The sequence below is a fragment of the Equus asinus genome, chromosome 9, assembly GCF_041296235.1.
Source record: "Equus asinus isolate D_3611 breed Donkey chromosome 9, EquAss-T2T_v2, whole genome shotgun sequence".
In the NCBI taxonomy this organism is placed as follows: Eukaryota; Metazoa; Chordata; class Mammalia; order Perissodactyla; family Equidae; genus Equus; species Equus asinus.
Genome location: NC_091798.1, coordinates 60,431,931 through 60,456,464, shown reverse-complemented (window position 1 = coordinate 60,456,464; position 24,534 = coordinate 60,431,931). Strand labels below are relative to the sequence as shown.

At 36.7% G+C, this 24,534-nt stretch overlaps 1 protein-coding gene across 1 annotated transcript in view; it reads right to left on the bottom strand.

Annotated features, from left to right (window-relative positions):
• PGGT1B (protein geranylgeranyltransferase type I subunit beta) overlaps nucleotides 1-23,017 on the bottom strand; it is a 50,132-nt gene extending 27,115 nt beyond the window's left edge. The window contains exons 1-3 of the mRNA XM_014842743.3: nucleotides 22,846-23,017; nucleotides 15,771-15,889; nucleotides 3,616-3,683 (exon numbers count right to left, since the gene is read on the bottom strand). Coding sequence (XP_014698229.2) covers nucleotides 3,616-3,683; nucleotides 15,771-15,889; nucleotides 22,846-22,985 — 327 coding nt within the window. The 5' untranslated portion in view covers nucleotides 22,986-23,017. The remainder of the gene's footprint in view (nucleotides 1-3,615; nucleotides 3,684-15,770; nucleotides 15,890-22,845) is intronic.
• Nucleotides 23,018-24,534: the final 1,517 nt, after the last annotated feature.

Sequence of the window (24,534 nt, the reverse complement as noted above, 5' to 3'; positions counted from 1 at the left end):
GTTTCAGTAAATAGTAAAATTAAATGTTGTTCACACTGATCTGCATAGATGTCTGACTGAGAAAAACAAACCTAAATTTTATATATGTCTCAATATAAGTATAACTGCCTACTTTCCAGGCTACATAATTTTCAAATTTATCCTAAAGACTTTTAAGCTTTATGGAAGTAGTTCTGATATTCAAATAAACCAAATTATTTGAACTTCATATTTAATCAACCATATCAGTTGATTCAAGTATAATAATTTGTCTTATAAAGTTATAAAATCATATAGAAATAAAAATTCTTTTATGCTGTACAAATCCATATTAAATACCATAGTAGTAATCACTATATAAAAATATTACAAAACAATACAGATGAAAAACCTTATTCTGCTCTCATATACAGTTTAATTATTTGAGTCTCTAATAAATACCAGTGCTTAGAATAGCAAAAAACAAAAAAATGCAAAGAGCTCAAGATATTAAAATCAAAAAGTTCTCTAAAAATAGAATAGTGTAACTTTTAAAATTTAGAGCCCAAATGGGTATTGCTTGCAACAAGTGTTTTATGAAGACTATTAGATTAGCAATTGTTTAAGCAGAGCTGGGAAGTCTTACTAGGAAACTCATATTACCACAGTATGTGTTGAACTAATTTTTCACTGATTTGACCATTTCAACAAAAGATAACCAGAAACAGTTATCAAAGACCTTTTAAGCTTTTTATAAAATATGTGACTCCTTGTAGGAAATCCTGTAAAGACTCTAGGAGCTGGCACAGGCCCACTGGGCCAAATAATCAACCAATCCTATTAATCAGTTATTTAAAAAAAATTATTTCACTTGAAAAATGTAAAATTTCACCTTGTACTAATTTACTACTCAGTTTAAGAAAGTTTTAGTTTTGATAGAATACGAGCATATTTTTAATTCATCTTCCTCATTGGCTTCCCTTCTATTTTAGTTTGGGCTCATCAATAATTGCCTCAAATACCAGAATAATTACTCATAATACCAGAAAGTTAAAATGAAACTTTACCAAAGATTTGGTTAAAACAGACTCCTCTGCTTTCTAAAATGTTAGCTTCTACAACCACTGAAAGATCAAATCCTGGCTCTACTATCTGTTGGCTTAATTTTCCTCATTCTGGAAAATGGAGATATTAGTACATACCTCATAGGGTTATTGTGAGGATTAAATAAACTTAACTATCTATAAAGGTCCTAGCTATCTCAAGGATGATGATGCAAGTGCAAGACAGATATCAAAAGGGCCTACTACTTTTTTGGACTCAAGGGTCTTGGAACCACCAGTGACTTAATCACATTATTTCCTGTTCACTGACCTTCCAGAGTTCCTCACAGAATAAGTGTGTATGGTGGTCAATACCCTCTACAGTCTGAACACAGCCCACACATCCAGCCTTAGATATATGGTTCTTTATAGCTTCACAAATATGCCAAGCAAATTTTCATCTTGATATCTCTCATTCTGAGTTCCTCCTTAGAACTCAATTCTCATACTCTTGGCTATTTTATTCCACATTTATAACAGCCTTATTAGAAGTCCTATAGCATAGTTCATTTTTGGTACTTAAACTAAATGTCTCCTATGTTAAAATCCAAACATAAATCAAATGTGGACCGACCTTAACCTTGAGGGTAGAAGAGAGGCCCGCTTAAATAATTTTAACACAAAGCAGTATGTAACAAATGTCATGAGGGAGATATAATAACACATGGATTTAAATAAAGGATTCTTTTCTGCAGCAGAAGAGGAGCTTGGCTAGATATACATGGAGAGGAGGCTTTAGAGGTAGAAGAAAAAGTAAAAGCAAAAAAGCAGAGAAGGAAAATTCTGGGGTATATGGTACATGTTAAGGACAATACATAATTTAATACATACGTGATTTGTGAAGGAAAATAGTGAGAAAAGTCAGCCGGGAGAATCTCTTAGTGTTTCTCAAAAAGTGCTCTAAGACCAGTGAAGGTCCTGGGCATTTATCAGGTAAGGTAATGGCCCACAGGTGGTTTAGTGGTTTCAGAAGAAAAACCAATGATACTATTTTACTTATATACTGTATTGGACAATCCTATGTGCCTCCTAAGATTCTCTTGGTTTCATCTGTCCCCTGGACTCTCAACCACTGCTTTCAGTGAAAACTCCTTGTGAGCCTTTCTGATTCCACCTGAAGTCTCTAGCTCCTTCCAGCACTCAGAATTCAGATGAAGGGAACACAGAAGGGAATGGCACCTAGCTTCCCCAGAATATGCCAGGGTCTAGGTGAACTAAGGGCCAAAAATGGGTTTCAGGACAGTCTGTGAACCAAGAGCAAAAAATAGTTTCTTCTTAAATTTTATTCCTGTTATTTTGAAAATGTCTTGCGGGGGAGGAAGACGGCTGTCTTTAAAAAGTAATGCTATCAAAGCACTGTTTTACTCCAATAAGTATAGGTGTACACCTGTAATACGGTATGGTAGTGTGCAATGGTCATCATTACCAATGTCATGACATCCAGATATCCTGTCTATTTTAAATAAATGGAGAGCTATCTTTATTCAGGACTGGCTTAAATTGGAAAATATTATATGTATCAGAAAAAAGGACAAATTTTACGAATTGTTTTTAGAGTCCCTGCTAAAATGCAACAGGCACACACAACTGGAGACACCTTGGCAAACTGACATGACCTTGACAAGACAGGTTGGTCTACAGCTTAAGGCAGAGGAAGAAAGTTGAAGCAGTGCCTCTATGAAATCATGTCACTGTCTCCAAAATCACTGCCATTTATTCTAAAATTATGAAGCAGATTATGGAAAAACTGGCAGCACACCATTTACCTTCAGCTTGCAACTGGACATAAATCTTGACATACTCAGTGTAGCCAGATACTGGCTTGTAATTATTATATAAGCAGATTGACCTCCATTAAGGAAAATGTTTCTATGCTATGAGGACTCTTTTGCTAAAATGATGAAGTTATTCTCTGCTTTCTACTGTAGAAAAATATTACTATTTTGTGTACAGATGAAATACCTACAAAGCTTGTTCTGGATCTGATTCTTCAAAGAAAAAAAACTCACTTTGTTAGAATTCACTGCTTTCCACCTGCATGTGCTAGTACCAAAGCCTCTGCCTATAACCATGCAGACAGTGTGCCTACTGCCATGAAGGTCATCAAATTCATCACTACTGAGGTCTTCAGTCACTGCCTTGGCAAGAGCTTTTTCTTTCATTCCTAGCAAATGAGAGCCAAATGCAAAATCCTTCTCTAACACATGGAAGTTCACTGGCTTCTTAGAGAATAAGTATCAAGCACTTAGGTGCTTTATTTCCATTTTCCACAGGAAATCACCAATTATTTTTACACATATACACAGGGTAGTAAGGACATAATTTTTATAACAACAGGAATTTGTGTGTGTATATGTACTGTGCATTCCTCCAGGAAGTAAGGCAGACACAGCTTTCTTTTAAACAGTTTCAGTTCATAATGTACATTATTAGACAATATTTAACTATATTAGAACCTGGAAGCCTGGTACTTCCTGTATAATTTCTTAGTTTTCTTTCTCACTAAAATCTCCCCACCTCCCTTCCCCTTCCTCCTGACCCAAAGAGAACTAACCTTTGATGGATTGAATGGAATACCGAGGTATGAAGAGCCTCGGAAACCACAGCGATTTAGATTTGATCCTAGAAAATAAAAACATGTACTTATGTAAAGTATACCTTTTCTTGTATAGATTCTAAAGCAGTTCAATTATACAATCTTTCAGAAGTAGAGCATTTTAGCACCAAAACTTTGCCGCTATCTCCATTTTCATTCTAGCTAATGTTGAATGATTACTACGTGCCAGATCTATTCTAAGTGCTTTATGGGAATTTCTTCATTTAATCTCCAAACAGTCAGAGACAAAATGACAATATCCTACCACTTATTTTTAGTTTATAAACCACCTCACCGTGTACAAAACACGTTCATACTTCTCCTATATGACCATATTTCATGGGATCAACATATTCAATCTCCCATTCTCAGAACAGAAAGTAGAAGCCTAGAGGTTAAGTGACATGTTCAAGGAAAACAGTCAGTTAATAACATAACAGGAGCCAGAATCGTAACTTCCCATCTTTTTATTCGAACTCATTGCTTCTTTACATGTCAGCAAGTTAAACGTCTAAGCTGTTCTACAGTCACAGAAAATATATGTACTTTGTCTTTCAGTATTAGACAAATCTTCATTCTGAGTGCAATAACCCATTTCATTTCAAAGTACGAAGAACACTATGTTAGCTCTTAATCTCTACTCAAAGTATGTTTACTCACACAAGTAATTTTTTAATCTAAAAATTATCATTTTTCAAGATATCAATGGAATATAAACCAGGAACTTAAGAAAGAAAACAAGTCACATCCACGAAAAGGGAACCCTTGTACCCTGTTGGTGGGAATGTAAATTGGTGCAGCCACTATGGAAGACAGTATGAAGGTTCCTTAAAAAATCAAAAACAGAGCTACCATATGATCCACCGTCCCCACTTCCAGGTATACATTCAAAGAAAATGAAATCGCTACTTTGAAGAGATATCTGCACCCCCATGTTCACTGCAGCATTATTTACAATAGCCAAGATATGGAAACAATCTAAGTGTCCACTGATGGATGAATGGATAAAGAAAATATATACAGGAATATTATTCAGCCATAAAAAAGGAAATCTTGGCTTTTGCAACAATATGGATGAAGCTTGAGGACATTATGCTAACTGAAATAAGCCAGACAGAGAAAGACAAATACCGCATGTTCTCACTTATACGTGGAATCTAAAAAAGCTGAACTTGTACAAAGAGAGTAGAACAGTGGTTGCCAGTAGGGAGATGTTGGTCAAAGGGGACAAACTTCTAAGTATAAGATAAATAAGTTCTGGGGATCTAATGTACAGCATGGTGACTATAACTAACAGTATCTTATATACCTGAAAGATGTTAAGAGAGATCTTAAATGTTACCACCATACACATACACACACACACACACACACACACACACACACAGAGCACAGAGGCAATTCCGTAAGGGGATGAAGGTGTTAACTAATCTTATTGTGGTAATCATTTTGCAAATACTATACATGTGACAAACCATCATGCTGTATACCTTAAACTTACATATGTTATATGTCAATAATATGTCAGTAAAGCTGGAAAAAAGAAATTAAAAAAATGAAAAAAGTTGTATCCACAATAAGAAAATAATTATGGTTTTGGTAGCTATTAGAAAACCAGCATGATAGATGGAGAAGATAGAAATGTAGTTTCAGCAGACTGTGCATGCATTATCAATTAAAAAAATCAAGTTGATTTAAAATAGCTTCTGATATGAGGAACCAGCTTCACATCTCTTATGACAGGTACATGACTAATTCACAACAACTGGTTTTCACTCTTCTATTTCTTCAAATCAGGCACTGTACTCTATTCAGCTTTATATCCCCCCAAATACTTACAACACTGGCTTATACATTAATTCTTTGAACAATTTAGGAAACCTTGCCACTAAATTTAAAACCTTCCACCAAGCATCTTCACCTATTAACAAAAAAATTACTTAAAAAGGATACCATCTAATAGTGATTTTGATGAACATGGTTCTCTTATCCTTGCTAAAGACTTTTAAATTCGCAGCCCATTTAAGACTTGCCACTACATAAGAATGATAAAAGTGCTCATACCCTTTGACTTGGTAATGATACATCTGAGAATCTACTCTAATAACTTCAAATAGGAGAAAGCTCATATGCAAAGAAACACTCACTGCAGTATCAGTGAAAATTTAGAAGCGACACAGGTTAAGGATAACATACTGTATCTACTAAAAGGAACATTACACAGTCATGCACTGTATGTCGGTCAATGACACACTACATATACAACAGTGGTCTCATAAGGTTAGTACCATATAGCCAAGGTGTGTAGTAGGCTATACCATCTAGGTTTGTCTAAGTGCAATCTATGACGTTTGCACAACTACGAAATCACCTAACAATGCACTTCTCAGAACTTATCCCTGTCATTAAGCGATGTATAATCGCCATTAAAAGTAATAATTAGGGAAATCTATGTAGCAACATGGAGAAACATATATCATCAAGTTAAGAGAAAAAGTAGAATACAAACACATATGTGCATTATCATGTTTATAATTAAGCAAAGGGTGCTTATCAATAAAGCTCAGAGGGGAACAAACAAAATAATATTGTGGGATGACACAAGGGTGAATTTTGTTCTCTGTTATGAGTCATCGTTGCCATAACAAATTACTACAAACTCAGAAGATAAAAAAGCCACTTACTTATTATCTCACAGCTCTGTAAGGTCTGGAGTTCAAGGCAGATCTCACCTGGCTAAAATCAAGATGTCGGTAGGGCTACCTTCCTTACTGGAGGCTCTGCGAGAAAATCTGCCTCCAAGTTCATTCAGGTTCTTTGGCAGAATCAAGTTCCTTGCAGTTGTGAGACTGAGGTCTCCGTTTCTTTGCTAGCTGTCAAGTGGGGCCTCCTTTAGCTTCCAGAGGCTGCTCTTGCCATTTCTTGCACATACGTCTCTATATCTCAGAGCCAGCAACAGTGCTCAAATTCTTTTCATGCTTAGACTCTCTGGCTTCCCCTTCTGCAGCATCTCTCTTTTGCCCTCTTCCACTGCATTTCTCTGACTGACTCTTCTGCTTTCTCCTTTTAAGGGCTCCTGTGATAACACTGGGCCCACCTGTTTACATAACAGCTAAAGATAATCTCCATATTTTAAGGTCAGCTGATTAGTAACCTTAACTTCATCTGCAAGTCTGTGTAGTACAGTAGTCCCCTCTTTGTTGCAGTTTCAGTTACCCGTGGTCAACTGGGCTCTGAATATATTAAATGCAAAATCCCAGAAATAAATATTCATAAGTTTTAAATTATGAGCGCCTTTCTGAGTAGCATGATGAAATCTTGTGCTGTCCCACTCTGTCCTACCCAAGACATGAATGATCCCTTTGTCCAGCGTATCCTCGCTGTGTACGCTATCTGCCCTTTAGTCACTTGGTAGCCACGTTGAGGTATTGAAGTGCTTGTGTTCAAGTAACCCTCATTTTACTTAATAATACCCCCAAAGTGCAAGAGTAGTGACACTGGCAATTTGGATATGCCAAAGAGAAGCCATAAAGTTCTTCAAGTGAAAAGGTGAAAGTTCTCAACTTAATAAGAAAAAAATTGTATGCTGAGGTTGCTAAGATCTATGGTAAGAATGAACCTTCTATCTGTTAAATCGTGAAAAAGGAAAAAGAAATTTGTGCTAAGTCTGTTGTCACAGCTCAAACTGAAAAAGTTGTGGCCACAGCGCGTGATAAGTGCTTAGTTAAGATGGAAAAGGAATTAAATTTGTACGATAAGCTATTTTGAGAGATAGAGACCACATTCACATAACTTGTATTACAGTGTAGTTATAATTGTTCTATTTTACTATTACTATTGTTAATCTCTTACTGTGCCTAATTTATGAATTACACTTTACTGTAGGTATGTATGTGTAGGAAAAAACATTGTATATATAGGGTTCAGTACTATCCACGGTTCCAGGCATCCACTGGGGGTCTTGGAACATATCCCTCACAGAGAAGAAGCAGGAACTATTATACCTAGATTACTGTTTGATTGAATAACCAGTACACAGGAATTCTGGGGGGAGGGGGACATGTTTAAAAATTTGCCTACCACTCTTCCACATTCCAAACTGGATGTAATGTTATACTTTAAAAATAATCCCTTCCTTACCAATCTGTGGATGCCTTTATCCTTTTATCTTCACTCGTTTCCATCTCTCCCTACTCAGGGGAGGGGTTGTTTTCAAAGGAGCATTTTCCTAAGCCCTGCATTTTATCTGAAGCCTAAAATGTTTTCCTATTATGATTTAAATTTTTGAAATCAGTTCTTTCCTTTTTTCCCCTAGGATTGCCTTTTTAAAGGTTATACTTTCAAACTACTGACTTTTTAATAGTCCTCTATAAAAATCTGATCCCATTTCTATTTTTGATGGAAGAAAGCTCTGACTCCACGTTTCAGGTCTGAGTTTCTATTTCCATTAGGAAGCCTTTCTTGAGCCCCCTGCTAAGTTAGATAATTCTGCCAGGTGTTTGACACAGAAGCTGACATACAGTAGAGATTAAATATGTATTTGTTTCTGAATGAAATATCATTTCCTTAGAGGTAAATGAGTGAATGGCATTTCTATTTGCTCATTTCTAGGTTCTCAGCTTATTTAAATTAATAATTTTCTGAAAAGCAGCAAAAATATTGATGCTCAAAAATACCACATAAGGTTAGGAGACTGTGGCATGGACACTGGGAATCAAATTCAAGATTCTATTCTTACTAGCTCTGGGTTCAGTAGGCAAGTAACAACCTCTCTGAGCTAGTTCCCTCCATTTTTGAACTAGGAACAGTAGTATATTGCAAGCATATCTTGTAGGGTTCTTGTTAAGGGTTAAAGGACATATTTAGATTGAGCTCAGGAGAGTGACCATGGCTCAATAAACAGTAGCCATTTAAAATCAGTTAATTGGATTTTATCAAAAGAGAAATAGGAAGAAACGAACAGCTTCTGCTGTAATTTCTCAAGGAAAGCTTCTTTAAAACACAAATGCCTTTTAGCCCCTTTTCAAAAGGAGAGTGCAAATTGTCATCTTAAAAACTCATTAGCGATCCTTTCTGTTTCCTGTCAAGATCTGTCTGCTCTTGTGCTTTCCTTTATAGTTCTAGTAAGCTTACTTATTCATAATTATTAAAGTATAAATATGCAATTCATTTCAAATTTACAACTGGATGTATACGCAGGATAAAGTCTGAACTTCTTTGGCAGTAATTAGATAGCACCATCTAGTGTTCCTATTCAGTAGCAGCAAAACAAAGTGTGCTGTGGCTGCCCACAGAAACAATTGAATAGTTTGAAAACATGTCTATGTTTCTTTGGTCCTAAGCCAGGTTCATATCAAATCCCTGAGAGTGGAGCCTGGACAATCACATATAAAAAAGAAAAACAATCCTGTCTGATACACAGCCAGAAGGAAGAACCACTGATTTGATGAATGCATCCTCCACCATTGTAGAGCCATGAAGTCAAACCAGTTTATCCTGTTACACGGAAGGAGTTCAGATAGCAAAATATCACAAAAATCCAGATTACTTCAGAAAGATGAAATTGGGTAGATGGGAAGAAAAGGAGAAGCAGAAAAAACGGAAACAACTACATGGATGTAATACGTATGTGTGCTTATGTGAATGTAGAAGGATGTGTTATTAGAGAATATAGTGTGTTTAGCTATCAACTGAAAGGAAAAACAATCTCTTTATTTGTGTGCCTCCTCGTGAAAGACAATCGTTAAGCTACAAATCTGACTCCTGCCTGATGATTGGGTCATATCTCACTTTTTAACTTACAGTTTTACAATTACACTCATAATAAACACCAACTACATGTCAAGCATCAAAAAGACAGTGCATTTAGAAATTCTTAGGAAAACAAGGAAAATGGTTATAAACTTGTACGATATAAAACTGAAATGAGCGTTTAAAAAGACATTTTAATCAGTGGAGTTGCTTTACATAAGAAGAAAGTGGCATATTTCCTCTCTAAGAGAAAACTTTATTGTGAAAGATAAAATGAAAATATGTTAAAAATTATACTTAGGTGCTTCTAATAAAGGACAATTCTTGGGCTAAAATAGCACCACACTATTAACAGTGATCATGCTATAATTCAAAACCTCATTTGGTGATGTTCTTAACTTTCTAATCTCCATTTTAAAAGTTAGATGTTTGAACTAAGCAAACAGAATTCAAGTGAGGAATGTGGAAATTTTTTATGTAAAAATGGACATTTACATTTTATGACAATAGAAATAATTCCTCACCGGTCTCAAGAAACACAAGATTTCCCAGTAAAAGGACATACATTACACAACTCCTTGTTTCAGGATATCAAGAGAGACCCAGACAAAGTAAATAAAAAATTCTATAGCTTAAAAAAGTTTTTTTATATCTATTTTCTAAATTTTACAGATTAGTTTCAGAATCAAATCTAGATCAATTAAAGAAAACACATGTGGGAGACTTTCACAGAGATTAGAGATTTAACAGCATTTCATTTAGAATTGCAGTTGGATTGTGAAAGATCTGTGGTGTGGCCCAGGGACAGCTGGGGTACATAAACCAACCACTGTGGGACTATCTTAGCAAAAAATGCTTGATCTATATAATGCTTCCAAAACAGGTGCTCTATAATTTTTAAAATGTGGAACATGCTCAATTTAGCCAAATAAAACTATATTTACATTTTAAGTATGTTATTAGAAAAGGACAGCACTCTGACTGTAAAATCTACTAAAAAAATAAAATCATTAAACATTTTACCTTTTAATATTAAACCACTTTACCTACATTTCCAAACACTTAATCCTAAAATTTTATGGGATCTATTAAGGAACAGATACCAGAACTATGTTCCTTTAGAGCCATAAGACAGCTTAAGTTTTCATTAAAAAAAGCCATATCTCAGAAAAACATACATGATAAACAGAGTACCTACTGCACTTAACCAGTATTGGAAATACCCAGTAATGGAAATATCAAAAGACTAGAAAACAGAAAACTGTATTCTAATTTTGCCTCTAGCATTAACTAGCTATATTATTGTGGATAAATTACTAATCTCTCTGGACCTTAATACCCTCATTTATAAAATGATGGACTATAATATTCCTTGCTCTGTTTCAGCTCTAAAATTTTCTGGTTGTGCCCTTGATCAGAGAAGGGAACATACAATTCCCAGCCTCATCTCTTGTGTTTCCTAAATCTTCCTCCTGAGGTTGATGAGAAAGGCTCCAATACTCCAATGGGCTGACCACACACTTATTAGCAGGGTACTACTAGCGTCTTCACAATCCTGGAGTTAAGCGGAAGGTCAGGGTTAATTGTGATGAAATATTCACAATGTACTTAAGTGGCATACATGACATATATATATACATATATATATATAAATAGTTTCCACCAGGGACCCATATACTTCAACAGTGAAGCAGCATTGGGACTTGGAGTCAGAAGCCTGGGATTTTAGTCCAACTCTATCACTTGACAACCGTGTGTGACCTCGGGCAGGTCTCTTAATCACTCTGCCTCTCATTTTCCTCTTCTGGGGAAGGCAGATTAGGTGAAGAACAAATTCGATGGTATATTTGACAGTGCTTTGAAAACAATATTAAATAATGTAAACCATTATTTCTGCCATTAGCAAAACATCAATATTTGTGTATAACCATATAACTTTAAGTTCAGTTTTATTTTTTTTTGTTTTGAAGAGAAGTTAAGCTAAAGCTTTTCCAACTTGAATTTTTAAATACAGAAACATACTGTAAACATTCAAACAGTACCCTGCCATCCTCCTCTTCTGTTCCCATCTACCTCCCCCCTCCACAAAGATTTTCTACGTATCCTTTCAGTTTTTCCTATATATTTACATCCCAAGATTATTTAAGCAAAACACCTCTGTACAAGTTGGCATTTATCATTTAACCACACATGATGAACAATTTCACATCAATACATACAGAGGTCTACCTCAATCACTTTACTATTGCACAGTATTCTTTACTGGACCATAGTTTATTTAACTGTTTCCCTTTTGGTGAACATTTATTTTGCTTCTCATTTGTTACTGTAATAAACAATGCCAAAACAAACATTTTGTGCACATGTCTCAGTTTCCTGGGGTTAGTAACAAATTACCACAAACCTGGAGGCTTTAAACAACAGAAATTTATTCTCTCACAGTTCTGGAGCCCAGAAGTCCAAAACCACAGTGTTGGCAGGGTCGGTTCCTTCTGGAGGCTCTGAGGGAGAATCCGTTCCATGCCTCTCTCTGAGCTTCTGGAGGCTGTGGGCAATCCTGGCGATCCTTAGTGTGCTGACCCAGCACTTTAATCTCTGCCTCCATCTTCACATGGCCTTCCCCTCTGTGTCTCAAATCTCCCTCTCCTTCCTCTTATAAGGACATCAGCCATTGATCTTGAGATCTTTACCTTAATTACATCTGTAAACATCCTTATTCCAAATAAAGTTATTTGGAGGTCCTGGTGAATATATCTTTTTGGGGCCATTATTCAACCCAGTACAACACACGTGACAATATGTCAGATAGAGTAAAAAAAATAATACTGCTAAAATGCCCTTCAAAATGTTGTAAACATTTTCACTTCCACCAAAAGAATATTAAATTTCTCTTTCCTCCATACACTTGCCAACTTTTTAAAACTTTTTGCTAAGTTGAGGTGTTAGGTAAAAAATAATGTAATATCACTGTTTCTACTGAATCTCTCTGATTTCTAGTAAGGCTAACCCTCTTTTCATGTATTTACTGGCTATCTGTACTTCTTTTGCGAACCTTTTCATAAAGTTTGTCATTTTTCTAAACGGCAATGTGTCATTTTCTTCTCAATCTTAAATAATTTCTCATAGTCTGGATAATAATATTTTGTCTATTATATATATGCCATAATTTCCTCCAAGTCTATCACTTATCTAACTTTATCTTCCACTGATAACATTTTAAAATATTTAGTCAAATCTATCAAATTTTTCCTTTATGGTCTCCAGACTTTGTTTAATGTTTTCGGATTTTTTAATTCCCTAAGATTTTATGTGATATAACAAAGTGGGACAAATACAGACCTATGATTTAGAGAAAGCATATTCTACTCAGCCTTCAAATGCCTTATGAATGAGAAAACACTTGAGGAGCCAGAGGATGCTCCGGATGCTCTAGGTGAAATGTGAGAATACAGAAAAGAGGAACAGTAAAGTTGGAGAAGGTACAGGTGAATAATAGCAGTCCAACAACTGCTGATATCTAACAATACTTTAGGCACTGAAAGGGAAAAGAAATGTAAGACAGACACATTCTCTGCCCTCCAGAAGTTTACAATTCAGATGTAAGCAAAAATATTTTAACCAACAGTTAAGCAGGAATGATTGAAAAAAATAGCAATGGGCTTCAAACCAATGAAGTCCATGGACTTCACAGTACAATGGGAAAGAGAATTCTGATAGGTCTCAAAAGAGACAGTGAGTACCGATCCCAATTCAAAGAAAAAAAATTTTAAGCTTTCATCAAAGTATAATAAACATAAGAAAAGCACAACCGCTCAATGAACTCATACAAAGTAAACTCCCCTGTACAACCAGCATTCAACTCAGGAAGAAGCACATGACAGCACCCGAGAAGCTCCTTCCTCATTCCTTCTAGTCACTCCCAAAAGCTCCGACTGGTTTTGCCTATTTTTGTACTTTATATAAATGGAATAATACACTATGTACTTCTTTCTTTCAAAACATGTTTGTGACATTTATCCAAATTTGTGCATGGAGTTATAGATTGATTGTTCTTTCCCATTACTGCCTAGTATTCCATTCTAATACGTCATTTATCCATTATACTGATGACAGATAGTTTGTATAGTTCCTACTTCTGGGCTCCTGTGAAAAATACTGCTATGAACATTCTAGTACATACCTTTTGGTGAACACATGATTTCATTTCGCTGAGAATGTACTAGGAGTAGAATTGCTGGGTCACAGACGGTACATGTGTTCAGCTTTAGTAAAGACTGCCAAACCGTTTTCCAAAGCAGCTGTAAAACTCCTTCAGCACTGGATGAGAGTGCCAGTTGTGCTACATCCTCATCAACACTTATTCTACTTCACCCTTTTCATTTTAGTCATTCCAGTGAGTTTGTAGCAAACACAATTATTACGGATAATATGAAAGCTCAGATAATAGCAAATCTCTCACAACAAAAGATCAAACAATGAGTCAGGTAAGCAGCTATTTAAAAACAACAAGGTATTAAAAAAACTTCTCTCTTTGTTGTAAAAAACTCATTTCACTAAAAAAAATAGAAGGGGAAAGTAAACACATAGTAAAGAACAGACAAAAAAACAGCTCAACCACAGAACCAGTAAATAGCCCTAAAAAGTGGGGAAAATTATAAGAAAAGACAGAAAGTTTGAAGTATGGTGAGTAAGTGACCAATGTTCTAGTAAGTGTAACCTATAGTATTAGATCTCTCACTAAAATGTTATGGTCCACACTTTTCTTTCCTTTTTTTTTTAACTTTTTTTTTTTAATTGAGGTAACATTGGTTTATGGGTCCACACTTTTCTATAGAGACAATGGCCATTTTATTTCAGGGGAATGAATATCAGTAAATTTTTTTCTAAAAGTAATAAAAAAGATATTTTAGCAAAAACTTACAGAACAGCTTTCTATGTACCACAGTGTGTAATTCCCCATCTGTACTATGTGAGATATATTTCTTTAAGACACTACAGTGTATAATTTGATCAGGACACATACGTATTCTTGCTAAACAAACAAAAATCAGAAGCTGTAATAATACTACCTTGCATCTGGCTAGTATCTAACTTTGCAAAAAACCCCAGACTTTCACTTAAATTAGTGAAAAAAAAAATGCTGGTAAAAAGGGAAAATACAAATTACTTTCATTTTGCAGATGACTAGCACTGGGACCTCACCTCAGCCAAAAGCTCCTAGAGAGTGAGGACCCTATCACAGCCTTCTCTACAGGTTTAGCAGAATATTCAATAAATTCTACTGGACAACATGTTAGAATCTATAATTACTAACCAATACATCACATACGCTGCTTCACGTAGCTGGTGAAAAGTGATTAGATATTTATGTATTAAATTCTGGTAGACCTAGTTCAAAAGGCTTAATCATTTTTTAATAAGAATTCATCAACAGGCACAGATTTTAAAAGTTATATAAAAACAAACACAATGAACTTCAAGAACAATAAAGTATAAAGCCACAAACTCTATGCAATAGCATCTACTAATAGATCAAACCTCTTTTCTCTCTCTCTTTCTAAATAAAGCTTTAGCCTATTATTTCTCCTAAATTCATCTGGGGGAGATTTGTATATGATTACTCCAACCAACGAACCACACTGTTAATTTATAAATGCTGACTCTTAAAAGACATGTGAGTGGTGACCATGATAAAAATTGCATGATTTTTCTGGGAGTTTATTTGTTTAATCTTTTCAAAGTTAGAATTTCTAGCCTTTAAAAGGTAAATTGAAGTTAGGTATTTTACACTTAATAGTGAACAATAGAGTTTATAAAACGTGTGTGTTTAGTTGATCAGGTAATTTAGGAATTTTGAGACTTTATTTGATCAAAATTTATGAAGTTTTAAGAAGCATAAAAATGATTAAAGTGTAAGTAAGAGCGCTAAGAAACCATTAAAGAACTACTAATGAAACAGTAGAGGGAAAACAACCAGGAGATTGAAATAAAACTTTCTGATGGAAAAGAGTTTTTCACTGAAGAGACAAAAAGAATGCTTGAGAATGAAAAACACATCGAATATGATAAAACTACTCGGACATAAACATGGAATACAAATAATCAACAAGATTCATCAAAGCAGAAGTACACAACACAGCATGGCGCAACAACTGTGAATCTATTTAATCCCAGATGACTCTAAATTGTTCTCTCAAGAGATTAATGACTACACTCGTTAAGTCTTGGTATTTGAACAGAAAACATAGATGAATAAAATACATTAATAGTTTATGAATAAATACTAAGATTTCCTAGTCCAACACACATTACGTCAGGTACAACTAGTCACACTAAAAATATACTGCTAAAAACTCACTCACTGTCTTCTGTGGGAAGGACCTGCAGGGAGTAAATCCACTCTATTATATCATCTTTGTTCACCACATCTAAGGAATCCAACATATCCAGCCCGGAGAGCGCAAAAAATGCAACTGTCAACCTAAAAGAAAAAAACGTAAAATTTCATCTTAACTATCAAACCACTGAAGTCTTCCTGGTTCAGAAAAATAATAAACTCATTCTAATTTTACAATTTAAACAATACTCCCATCTTGCAAAAGCCAGAAGACCCAATTTATTTTTATAATTTAATAATATCAAAGTTTTGTTTCAAATTTTCCTCTTTTTTTTTGGCAAAGAAGATTGGCCTGGAGCTAACATCTGTTGCCAATCTTCCTCTTTTTGCTTGGGGAAGATTGTCACTGAGCTAACATCTGAGTCAATCTTCCTCTATTTTGTATGTGGGACACCTCCATGGCATGGCTTGATGAGCAGTGCAGAGGTCTGTGCCTAGGATCCAAACCTGCCAACCCTGGGCCACCGAGTGGAGCATGTGAACTGACCCCCTTGTTTCAATTTTTTAAAAAGAGACATTTAGGAGTTAAGAGACCAATCCTAATCATCTGAAGCATACCTGAATTCACTGAAGCCAGTATATTAGCAACCTGAAGGCTAAAAGTAGACATAAAAAAGAGATTTCCCTGCACCTAATCTGTAAAATAAGGCCAAAAGGCTAGAAAATATATAAAAATCACAATTTTCACTTATTTGCCAAGAGCAACTATGCTTATAGCTGGTGGTTAATTCTTAAGGAATGTTAGAATAAATCCATCTTTATTCAAATTTATTTACCAATAAAGTGACTCCCTTGGAAAAAATACTTTTAACGAATTTTGGGAAATAAGGAACACTTTAAAAAGTACTAATGCATTTTAGCTCCATTTTCCAAGAGAGAAACATTCTTTGATGGAGTGAAAAACTATAAGGCAACAATGTCGCCCCTTAAGATTGTATACTAAATCAGAAATCTAAACCTTGTGCTTCCACAAAAACTAGTGCCTTAGTGACTGCTTTTTACATACAGAGTTTATTATATATCATTCCTTTCATGTTGAGATGCATTCTACAATGTTGTTTGAGCATGGTTATCTCACTTCCATATTCTAATAATTCCTATGACTAATACTGATAAGTTAATACTACAAATTATTTGGTCTAAAATCTTGTAGTAGAGCCACTTGGCACATTCCGTAACCTTTCTAACAGATTCCAAAAGAGAATCAAGACTTACTGCCCCAAGGCATCCACTGTATATAATAAATTAACTTCTTTCCTGTGTATCTAGAATGGTATTATCTAGAATGTTATTACCAACTTTGGGAGGAATGAGAAAACAGTAACTCATTTTTTCTAGGGTGTAATTCTCTCTCTGATCTCTGGCTGGAAAGGGCTAGCAACCATTAGATAACAAGAGGAGAAGCAAAGAAGAATTCAATTCCACTCTTCTCCAAAACAAAATGACACTTTAGACAAGGGAAAAACTTCTACCTAACAAAAGCCAAGTTGGAAAATCACTGCTCTTGGTGATAATGTCTCAAGAGACAAGGTCTGCCTTGTTCGTGGTATGCACTCAAATATTTATTGAATTAACTGACAAATAAAAGACCTGCAATACTATAGCTAACTCTCCTAGAGAGCTCTATCAGGGTTTTCAGTTTTGCTGTTATCCATAAAGTGAATGATTACAATCAGATAAAATTAAGCATCTAATAATTTAGTTGATTAAAGCACTATTATGGAAAAAAGCAAAAGGAAGACAGAGATAACAGTGGAAAAATATGAGGCTGTTGATAAAACAACCTGCTGAGGTTGCCAAATCAAGTTGCTTCACCAGAGGATCAGTTTGCAGATGGGAGGGGTAAACTAAATGATGTCTCCAAAAAAATCTCAAAACTTTCAGGCCTAAGAACAAATTTTTCAGGCTTAAAAAACAGCATGAAATAAACAAGGATTAAGAAGAACAAAAAGAAAAAGTCTGGGTAGTGGAAAAAGAAAATTTAGCCATACTAACCTGATTTTCCTATGCCACTAAATTTGTAGTGTATTGTCAGGCTAGAGCAGGTGAGCGACCATTTGGAAGTATATTGGAAACACTGATTTCTGGACGATGACCAGATTCCCAAACTTTGGATCACGTGGTGTGCCCCTTTCTACTAAAATCTCTTTACTGGCATCTCCAAGGGTCTTTAAAAGTGGACTGCATTCCTGCCTAGATCTCAGGTGGAGCTATAGCTAAATCATATTGCAAAGAGTTCTAAAATTATAAACCAGGAGCTACATTAACTAAGAACACAGACACTCAATAAAACTGATAACAGTGGAAATGGAGAGAGAGCCATAGAGGACACATTAGAAATAATCATGAAGTTAAAATATACAGCACAGAGACCTCAATAAATACTTCGGAATGAAAGACTGCATGAACTCTACAATTTTAAGCCTTATTCTTCATCTGTAATATTTTTAAATAGCTGATTCACCTGGTAAATGTTTTCAAGTACAGTCACACATCTTTGGAATTATTTAACATGCAAAATAATTTTTCAATAACAAACATTTACTGAACATCTACTACAAACTAGATGTTGTGACAAAAATGAATAAAATAAGCCACCTAACCTTAAGTAGGTTAAATCATGAGGGGAAAATATCCAAGCAGCTACACGGTATGTGCTATTACAGAAAATGCCTTCTCCCCTTCTCAACCTGCTGCTTTTGCCTCTTGTTCTCTAGACCAGATGGCAGTTCCAACCCTAGAATCCTGGGGCTCCTTCTTCCTTCATCCCCTCCTTTCTATCCCTGCTTCTTGTGCCCTAGCACCTGGCTCCTGGACTACTGCAACAGCTTCCTAATTGGTCTTCCTGATTCTGGTTCTTGTCCCACTTAATACAACGACCAATGGTCACTCTGAAATGCATATCTAACTAGGAAGATCCACTACCTGGCAGCTTCCCATCACTTACATGATATCAAATTCAAGTTTCTAGACATGGCCCACAAAGCTGTCTGTGATCTGGCCCATGTCTACCCCTCCAGACTAAATCCCTACCGCACCTGCCTTACATTTTGAACCAATATTAGAGAACTGATGGAAGTCTCTGTGCTCAACACTCATGTATCTGCCTTTATTGTCTTTATTTATTGCCCATTTACCTATAATCCACCGCCCCCCGCCCCCCCCACCCCCCAACAAACTGAACACATTCTTTAATATTTAGCTCCAGGGTTACTTCTTCCAAAAAGCCTTTTCTGAGCCCTGTCTCTCTTCAGGTTGAGCCACTTAGGTGATTCCAGAATGTCCTGTGAATAACACAATTATTTTGCAAACACACTCAAAGTGTGCTCAGGGGATCAGCAGCATCAGAACCACCCGGGATGCTTGTTATAATGAAGACTCCCAGGCCTACACAGATTGTCCAATGCAGTAGATCCGGAGAGGAGCCCAGGTACATGTATTTTTATAAGCACCCGATGTCACTGATTAAGAGCCTCCCACTATCACCATCACACTTTGAGAGACACACTGCTAGACTATGATATGCTTCAGATAAGGGAGGGAATGAAAGGACAGAGTAGTTATCTGCGGGATGGCAGGCGCTGAGTGGTTAAAACACAGGATACATAGGGGAATATGGAAGGCCATGAGAAAGACTAAGTAGATTGTGAATGTCTTGTAAGATAAAATCATTGACTAAACCCTTCTTCTAGAACAGTTGGATCTGTAAAAATAACATAATAGAAAATGGTCAATATTTTGATTCTCAATAAAAAAAGCCTATTCTAATTCCCATTATCCAAATACAAATGGCAACAATATCTCAAAACCAAAATACCTCTCTAAACCACTCATAAAAAAGAAACCTGTTAATTGACAAAGCTCACAATCCAAGGATTAATATTCACTTGAGCTAACTGGTAACTACCACTTTTCAGAAGTTAATACATATAAAAGAAAAACCTCGGCTGAAACAACAAACAACATACTTTTTTGTTTTCAAAAAGCCATTGTTATTAGAAAAATAAAAGTTATTTATTTCTATTTGTCAGACTAAAAGAAACAATGAAATGTTTTTTTTTCAATTTTGCCAAAATGGTGGGTCAGAAAATAAGTGTCTAAATGTCTACTCTATTAGCCTTCCTAAATGTCAGTCGTTTATATCCATCAGTAAAAACAAGTGAACACAGGAACACCTGAATCATTGGTTTAAGACCACATCCCCATGCCCAAGCACATGGTAGGCACTCAATAAATGCGTGTGGAACTGAACTGCCATACTGGTTAAGACTTCGACTTAGTCAACATATTGTTTCATCTTAAAACTCTAGTATTAGTAGAAATGTTGTGACCAGTCACCTTTGCTTAAAAGGCTGGAGCTTTTTCTCAAGCATCTTAAAAGTCAATTATGAATCATATACACCACAAAAGACTTAAGGCTAAACTGAGGTAAGTAAAGACTGTGAATCAAGAAAGAGAAAAACTGAAAAGCTTAAAAAAAAATCACTACAAAAACTAATATGTACAGGTTATCTTCAATGTGGTTAAGTGAGACATGAGAAAACCAAAAACAATGAAAAAATTCTACTCAAGTGACAAACATGAGACATAAAAAGGATATAATTAACATTTCTTATCCAATGGACTATGATACAACTATTATCTAATATATAATGCCTGGAAGATTATACTAAAGCCATAAAATCAAGCGTTAAATTAGTTGTCCAATCAGACAATTTTTGCTGTTTGCTTTTACTTATGCTGTGAGGATTACATAGTTTACTGCCAACATTCATTAATCTATATGGTTTTGTCCATGCTGGGATTTTAAATAGACCAATTAAACTCATTGGAATTTTGAAAATGCAACCATGGATCTATAATGATGGCTACAAGCAAAGTTCAACTGTTTAACAATCACAATAGGATGGAAGGTTTTTGTTACCCAAATACTTTGAATTCACATAAAATTAATCCCCACAAAATATAAATGTGATTTATCAACATTTTTCTCAATATTCTATACCATTATGATCAATGGACTGAGCTTTAGAAATCTTCATTTAAGTCTGCTAGTCAATCAATATCTATGGATGGAGAAAGGAATATAAAAATCATGCTTTGCTCCTACTTTAACAAGAATCTGTTCATCCTTCTGGCCTCAGCTCACATTATTCAACAAATATTCACTTAGTGCTTCTCACATGCCAGACACTATTCAAGGTCCTAGCACAACGCTGTGCAGAAGGACTTTCTGAGGTAACGGAAATGTTGAAATAGAAACAAAAGTCACTGGCCAATGAGGTGATTGAGCACTTGAAATATGGTGGCTACTGCAAACAAATTTAAAAATTTGTTTAAAAACAAATTTTTTAAAGATTGGCCCTGAGCTAACATCTGTTGCCAATCTTCTTTGTTTTTCTTCTTCTTCCCAAAGCCCCCCAGGATACAGTTGTATATTCTAGTTGTAGGTCCTTCTAGTTGCTATATGGGACACCGCCTCAGCATGGCTGCATGAGAGGTGCGAAGGCTTGCGCCCAGGATCTGAACCCGTGAAACCACTGAAACCCCGGCCACTGAAGCAGAGCGGGGGAACTTAACCACTTGGCCACAGCTGGCCCCAGGAAGTGAATTTTTAACTTAATTTTTTTCTCTTTTGTGAGGAAGATTGTCTCTGAGCTAACATCTGTGCCAATCTCCCTCTATTTTGTATGTGGGACTCCACCCCAGCATGGCTTCATGATTGGTGTGTAGGTCCACATCTGGGATCCGAACCTACAAACCCCAGCCACCAAAGTGGAGCAGGTGAACTCAACCATCGGGTCACCGGGCCAGCCCTTGATTTAATTTTAACTAATTCAAATTTAAATAGCCAAAGGTAGTTAGTGGTTACCATACTGCACCAGGCAGCCTCAGTGTTATAGACATAAATAAGATAGACAAAGATTCTGCCTTCATGAAGTTTACAGTCCAGTGCAAAAGAAAGATATTAAACAAATAAACCAATAAATAAATAATTTCAGGCCGTGATTGGAAGTGGTCTCTTTCGGAAAGGGTGACTAGGGAAAGTCTCTCCAAAGAAACCTGGATTAGGAACCTGCCCTTCCTATATGCTACCATGAATCCTATACTAACACATGCCATAGAATTCTGTTGAAATGGCTTGCTTTTCTTGTTCAGCCGTACTCCAGCACGAACCACAATAAACAGTTCTTGACCACATATGCAGAAGCAACCTATAAAACTTCCAAAACTGACCCAGTCATGCAATGTACAAAATACGTCGAGACTGAAGCGTTCAGAAAACGCGGAGAGAGATCAGCGTAAAAAACGATCTACTCTCTTCCCACGAGCTTTGGAGCCTCGCTTCAAAACACAGCAGTGCAGAGCAAAGATCGCCGCCTCCTTTCGTTCTTCTCATTTTCAGTCTTTTACTCTGAATGACTAATTCAGTTTCTTAGCCTCTGCCAGATAACACTCCTCAGCCAACTCCAGCTTACAAGGCAAACACACTTTTAACAGGCTGCTTCACGCACCATTGCACCTCTTTCGCCGATCTTCTCCTATCGTTAGACTTAGAATTCCTGGAAAGTTCATTTCTACTCCCACTTTAGAGGTTCTCTGCCGCTCCTACACATCAAACACCATACAGGCATTCAATTAAAAACTAAGGACTTCAGAGACGAAAAGGGAAGCACAGGAGAGGCTACTTATCTAAAATACGACGACAAACGCTTTGTCTTTTTTCCTTTCTACTCGGAAGAAGTGAGGCCAATTGTCTCAGGCTCAGAGAGGAAGCTAAAAGGATGCTCAGAGTTGACAGGGAAAATGGCTGGGAAGTGAAAAGGGCGGAAACTGGAGATTCCAAAAGGCCCCGCCGTCCAGCTTCCTCCATCCCGCCGCATCTCGGGGACACGAAGGGGACGGCAGGCCCGCCGGAGAGGGAGGCCCCGGGCCGTGCCGGGTGGACCGCGGCGCAGCCCCAGCGGTCTCCCAGTTAGCCCTCAGGCTCCTCGGCGCCGGAAACCGTGCCCGCCCCTTTCACTGTGGCCAAGAATTACCTGCTGGTCTCGAGGGAAGAATAGCGCTCCGGCAAGACCTGGAGGCAGCGCTGGAAGAACCGCACGTGCCGGTCCCGGAGGAAATCCAGCCGCTCTCCTTCCCCACTCCCGACCAGCCGCTCGTCCTCCGTGGCCGCCATGTTCCTCCGGAAGCGACGTCCGCCGCGCCCCGGAAGCAATTTGCGTGCGGCGCGAAGGGACCCAGAGGGGTGAGATGAAGCGGAGGATGAGGAGGGGGGCGTGCGCCTGCCGCAGACCCGGTCTGTGGTAGTAACTACACAGTTGAAAGAAAGTCTTACGCAACGTTTTCTCTCTCTGATTTCTCCCTAGGTAGCGCACGACCCAAACTTTTCTACTCTATGACCCCAAAGTTTGGGAACACCTCTCAAGCTTTGTAAGATTCAGCCCACAAATTGCTCCAGAACTTTTATCCTCGTTGGATATTTGGGAGGAAGTGCAAGGTCCAAGCTGTTGGCTTCCCGTTCGATTAGAAAAACTCATGACCCTAAAGGATGTTATATATGAAAACAGGGATGGGCCAGTATAAATCTGCCAACAGACTCATTTTTGGAAGGCCACAGATTTAACATGAATGGATAGGGAAACTAAACCTACAAATCAAACTATGGAGATAAATGTTTATTGAATAATTATTGACACTTCAAAAGTTGAGAGTCGTTCCTAGTCTTCTCTAGAATAGCAGGAATCACTTAAAATATATATATATAAATGCAATATGCATACATACATAACATATATTTATATGTGTGACTGCTTGCACCATTTTCTTTTACAAGTCTTAAAAGATTTTACTCTTTAAGTCAATGTGTCATCCAGCATCAATTTGCAACAGTAAATAAGCTCAACATGTTCTCCAACTACCCATACACTAAAAAATAACATGCTTCTAGCTATTTTTATCAAAAAGGGGGATTTAAATTGCTTCAGCCATATTTTACTCCCTTTAAAAGTTCATGAAGCAGTCTTGGGGGGAAAATCCACCCAAGGATTAGGCCTGAACTAGGTTCTTTATAACCAACTGTGCTAATAAAAGTGAGTATAATTTTAATTGTTGGCTTTCCTAGAAAATGTATTTCTTAAAAGCGTACCATGTGGACTGGAGTTATACTGGTTCGACAATCCAAGGCGCTTAATTTTAGGTGCTAGTAACTATTCACAGGCATTTCTGCTTGTCTTTAACAAACACCACCTTAACCAAGGACAGAGGGCTGTCCTTGGTGCTTCCTTACAAATAAGGAGGCCACAGTCCTTGCCCTTCAGGTATGCCCAGTCTAGAGGAGTTTTCACTCTGTTATTTCAGTTAAGATCTCTCTTCTGTTACATACACACGCTGTCAAATGTCTGAAGATGTTCAAAGCGGAGTCTTATTGCACACATTTAACTTACTAGAATCAACTATGCACATTCTACATGTTCAGAAAGACAATCCTACTCAATCTGGTGCTTACAGGGAAGCCAAAAGGTGCATCTGATTTTCAGCTCAACAACCAGCAACGCAATTCAAATCTGGAGGAAATACTTATAAGGTGGATTCAATGAGTGATAATATAATACATCTTCTAGGTAAGTAAAAAGCTACTTAAGATTTTGACAAGATTTTTGACAAATGCATGACAGAATCTAACCCCCACATAAAATGCCACTCTACATTATTAGCTAAAAAGTGTA